Source organism: Montipora capricornis, chromosome 14 (genome assembly GCF_036669925.1).
Source record: "Montipora capricornis isolate CH-2021 chromosome 14, ASM3666992v2, whole genome shotgun sequence".
Lineage (NCBI taxonomy): Eukaryota > Metazoa > Cnidaria > Anthozoa > Scleractinia > Acroporidae > Montipora > Montipora capricornis.
This window is the reverse complement of record NC_090896.1, coordinates 31,636,621-31,641,564: the sequence shown is the minus strand read 5'-3', so window position 1 is coordinate 31,641,564 and position 4,944 is coordinate 31,636,621. Positions and strand designations below refer to the sequence as shown.

General features: G+C 43.3%; 2 protein-coding genes across 2 annotated transcripts; both read left to right on the top strand.

Moving 5' to 3' along the window:
- The first annotated feature begins 223 nt into the window (after positions 1 to 223).
- LOC138031871 (uncharacterized) lies at positions 224 to 2,642 on the top strand. Its single transcript, XM_068879487.1, has 2 exons — positions 224 to 1,151; positions 1,629 to 2,642. Exons 1-2 carry the CDS (start codon positions 261 to 263, stop codon positions 2,640 to 2,642), a joined length of 1,905 nt encoding a protein of 634 aa, XP_068735588.1. The 5' UTR covers positions 224 to 260.
- Positions 2,643 to 3,344: 702 nt separating this feature from the next.
- On the top strand, positions 3,345 to 4,052 carry LOC138032532 (uncharacterized). Its single transcript, XM_068880233.1, has 2 exons — positions 3,345 to 3,443; positions 3,510 to 4,052. Exons 1-2 carry the CDS (start codon positions 3,345 to 3,347, stop codon positions 3,981 to 3,983), a joined length of 573 nt encoding a protein of 190 aa, XP_068736334.1. The 3' UTR covers positions 3,984 to 4,052.
- The last annotated feature ends 892 nt before the right edge of the window (positions 4,053 to 4,944 follow it).

Below are 4,944 nucleotides of genomic sequence, written 5' to 3'. Positions count from 1 at the left end.
TTATGAATAAAATAAAACAAAATAAACATTTTATCATGCTTTATAGTAATTACACAATATATTTGTTTGAACTGTTTCAGGTAGAGGGGGAAACAGGCCGCTCAAGTGCAGAAACAACTAGTAGTGAGTTATCGTCTGATGACCTTGCAACTGAACTGAAGAGCCTGGAGATATCGTCAAGAGGACGGGATGATGAGACGTTCCTCAGTCCGGATACCGGAAGTCTTGTTTCTTCGACGAGTGACGAGGCCCCAACCACTATGCAAGAACCTCGTAAAAAGTTGAACGAATATCTGGTTTCGAAGAACATCCCGCCAATAACTCAGCCCTGGATGGAATGGGATAAAGCTGGAGAGAGCACTAAGAAGAGATACACCAAAAGGACAGTGGAGATCTTTTCTTCAGTCCTACAAGATCTTACACCTAATTATGCAGGTTCTCTTTGGCAAGCGGTCGTCTCGTCCCCTGCCATGAACAAAGCTCTTAAACTCGATGAATTATCACAAACGTCCAAGAATTATCTTCAGGCCTTAGCAGAGGCATACGGTAAAGCTCAAGGGTGGGAGACAAGAAGGCAGATCTTGTCTATCATGTCAGGCGTTGCCAGCTTCAATGATATTTCAAGATTTATACCAGGCTTAACTAGATATCGCTATAGCTTGGCCAACCTGCATCGCTTACAGTATGGTAGCGGGGCTCCCACAACGCACCACCCTTCGCCGAGGATAAAGGTTGATCTGAAGCAACTTGACCATTTTTTATCGTATATAACAAGTCCGCATTTGGTGCAGGATCTACCATTTGGGCAGAAAACGTTGAAACTCTCTTCTGGCCACCTGGTTGAGATACCAAACGTCATAAGGACGATGATACCCCAAAGAATAGCACGTCAGTACGCTCAGTACTGCCACGAAACTGGCTTTAAACCATTCAGTGAGCGTACTATGCTTCGTGTATTGGAGGAATGCAAGGCCTCGGTCCGAAAATCTCTCCAAGGACTTGACTACGTGGCCGCAGACGGTGCGCGTGCCTTTGAAGACTTAGAGAATTTAGTCCGCCGACTTGGAGAGCTCGGTCTCGGGAAAGAGTGGGAGTTGCAGTACGTGGAATTGCTCAAGGGTTCAAAATTATACCTTAAAAGTGATTTTAAGGTAAGGCTTAATTAAAAATAATAATACCGTATTTTTTCGAATAAGCGCCTAACCTCGAAAAAGCGCCCACCTCGATTAGGTGCCCAGCCTCGAAAAAGTGCCCACTCCCTTTTCCTCCCACGCAAACTAACCCCCCGAAAAATATTGAATAAGTACTCAAGAGACTTCCCCGAAGGCGGAGTTTTCTTCAGAGTATTTTACAGAAACCTTTTGTTACATCTTCGCGTTTGGTACTACCATTTATTGTTTTGTTACAAAATAAACATACTACTTTTGCTGAAAATGGTGAAAATTTAATAAGCGCCCACTCTCAAGGTCCAAAAATTTAATAAGCGCCCAGGGCGGTTGATTGAATAAATACAGCAATTGGAAAGAATTTAATCATTCTTTACAAAGACTTTAAGTATAAAATTTAAAGAATGATTTAATTGTCACTATTTGTCACAATAAATGCTGTGTGTTTTAAACATCTTATAGGTCCACGTGTGTTCTTCATCTGAGATTGCGAGTCATTGCAGTGTGTTTGCCTTAAGTGACTCCACCAGTCCTGATCTGCAGCAGCAGTGTAGCCACAAACACGAAGAATGCTGTGAGCAATGTGAGATCCTGCACTCAACTCTTCAGAACATTTCCTCTGCAGTAGAAAGAGCATCGTTTGCCACGCAAGATGACAAAGAAGAGGCCCTGTTCTTAGTCAACGCTTCTGTGCTTGCCATCCAGTCATGGAAATGTCATCTGCTGAGGTCGGCTCACCAGGACCAGGCTCGTTTGGACGCTATCGACGCTCTTGATCAGGAGACAGTTTTTATCGTCAACGACTGGGCGATGAAGTTTCTTCCTCATAGATACCGTGAGTCCCAAACGGACTGGTTTGGCAAGCGTGGGTTATCATGGCACAAATCGGTGGTGTACAGACGGAAGGAGGAGGAACTACAGTGGCAAGCCTTTATCCACGCAGTTCAGTCCTGCAGCCAGGGGAGTTCAGCTGTGGCATCCATAATGCATCATGTCTGGGAAACACTCAAGCACGAGCACCCTGAGATAAACAAAGCCTACTTCAGACAAGACAACGCAGGCTGTTACCACTCCACTCGCACGATACTAGCTTGCAGAGAGATGGCAGCAAGCACTGGAGTAAAAGTAGTCCGCGTAGATTTTAGCGATCCCCAAGGCAGAAAAGGGGCAGCAGACCGGCTGGCTGCAAGCTGTAAAAGACATATCAGGGCGTTTATTGATGAAGGCAATGATGTTTGCACTGCCGATGAGCTTAAAGACGCATTATTATCGCATGGTGGATTGAAAGGTGTAAGAGTTGTTTCCCTTGATAAGATCATCGAAACACCTGACAGTGGGCAAACTATTACTGGCATTACAAAACTGAACAATTTTGAGTTTAGCTCTACAGAGTCTGTTACCTGTTGGCGTGCGTATTGTGTTGGTCGCGGAAAAATCATCAATCCAGGATCTTCATCAAGTAAGTATGGGAATTAAAACTAAAAGTGAGCTACTGAGAATTAATGGATGAGTTGCCGCTAAATTTAAGTTCTGTATTAAAATGCAAAAGTGTAAGACCCTTACTTTATTGGAGAACCTTACCATACAATAATTATCTGCAAGTACATGTATCAGATACCTTTGGAGTCCCACGCAATATTCTTGGTTCTGATAAATGAAGAAATGATTGTCGCAGTTGTAGGAGCAATTTAAAGAATTACCATTTTGTTCAATTTTTTGGGTGGCTTAAACGGGAAAACCCATAACTTCTACGTACGTTAGCGCGGCAGCGCTCTACTAACCGAGCTATGAATACCCATGTATTGGGAACATACGTTTATTTCTGTCATGTTTGCTTTAAAAACTTATAAATGATTTGAAAAAGAAATCAGAAAACAACTCTTTATTGGTATTAATTTATTTACCCAAGGTCCTCGATACCAAGTACTTCAGAAATCATTCTCCGAAGGAGATTTTACTTCCTTCCGATGTAAATCTGAAAAACAGGTTGGACAGACAGCTTCAACATCAGCAACTGTGGCCGAGCCATCTGGTGTCATTTCGGAAGACAGTGACCTAACCACAGGGGTTTATTTCTGTCCTCAAGACGGCTGCGTTCGTGTGTTCCAAAGAGTGTCTGCTTTCGAGAAACATCTGTCTGTAGAAAAATGTTCCCGATCCCCGGAGAAATATTCTCTAATGGATTTAGCGAAAATGGGGTACAAGACCCATTTGGAAGAAGGTGTTGGCATATTGCCCTCTCTTAAAGCCCCAGTTGCTCACCAGGAGGGTCACTTTGTACCAAATGAGGGATGGGCCCTCAGAGCAGCAAAGAAGGCGTATAGATTCAGCGAAAAGCAAAAGTCTTACTTACTGGCGAAATTCTCTATCGGTCAAACAACGGGCCGTAAGCTTGACGCCGAGGTTGTGGCGAGGGAAATGAGACGCGCCCGTGGAGCAGATGGTGTGCGACTTTTCCAGTCCTCAGAATTCCTAACCAGTTTGCAGATTGCGTCCTTCTTCTCAAGGCAAAGCGCTACACTACGGCAAAAGGGCCCAGCAGATGAAGCCGATATCCGGGCATCTCAAGAGGAAGCTAACTTTAGTGCAGCGAAGGAGGTCGTTGAAACTATTCAGCTCAACCATCCTCTGGTATACGATCAGTACAACCTATGTGAGATGGCGCTCAGTGGTAACTTGAAAGTCCTCAAGCTACCGATGCTTCAGCGCTTGTGCGAGGATCTCGGCCTTGATGCACCTGTCCCGCCTGTGCGCAAGAAGGCTCCATACTTGGCACTCTTAGAGGAAATAGCCAAAAAGTGCACATGCCGAAAGTAACTCTTTTATTAATAGCTTCCTGGAAGTGTTTTAGCCACAACCAGTTTTATAAAACGGGTTGAAAACGGGGGGAAGGGGTACTCCCTCAAAAAATTGCCAAGGTTCTACTGGTACCTCCTTCCCAGGTTCTCCCTCTTAGGTTGGTGCCTTTTAGAGGATGAAATCTGTGGAGTGGTATCGCCGAGGGTTCGACCGCAGCTGTAGCAGTACCTTTTAGGTTTTTTTTTAACTATGAAAATGAAGGGAACTGTTTTGGGGTTGAACTAAAGCCACTTACGTAATGAGAATATTGCGATCAGATCCACAGGAAGTGGGACTACCCCCTCCTCCCCAAGTCTGAGAGTCAATGACAAAACCAAACAAAACCAAAAAAACAATATCAAAGAAAGCTCCCCTACCGGGATGAAGTAATGAAATTCATTTTATAACTGCGTTTAGCAAGACCTAAAACAAAGATCTTACTTTGAAAAATACCCTGCGAAAAATTTTTACTTCTAAACGTACTCCTTCCCCACCCCCATCGTGACAACATGTCAAAACGTTTATCCCGCGGGTGGGAAGTTATTGTTGTTGTTGTTGTTTTTTAATATTATTATTCCTACCGGTTCGTGAAAATAATACTTCGTTTTAGAAAAATACTAATTTGAGCAAAATTAACTCGTTTAAGTTTTAAGACCACGCTGGGTGGAAGGGAGAGGGTAACTGAGATTGCGTTACATTTACTGGACTCGAATATCAACATACGGTTTATGACAGAATGCCGTTTGTTTCGATTTCTTAACACATGTAGCCTTACGTGTTTCAGATACTAAAAACAAAAACTGTTTAAAATTGTGAAAACTAACGTCGATTCAAACTCTCCCTGTAGTGGAAAATGGCTTTCAGCAACGTTGTATGATTAAATACCGCCAAAAGCTATAATGTGGCACTTTGCCGGTTATTATTATTGTCGCGGTAATAA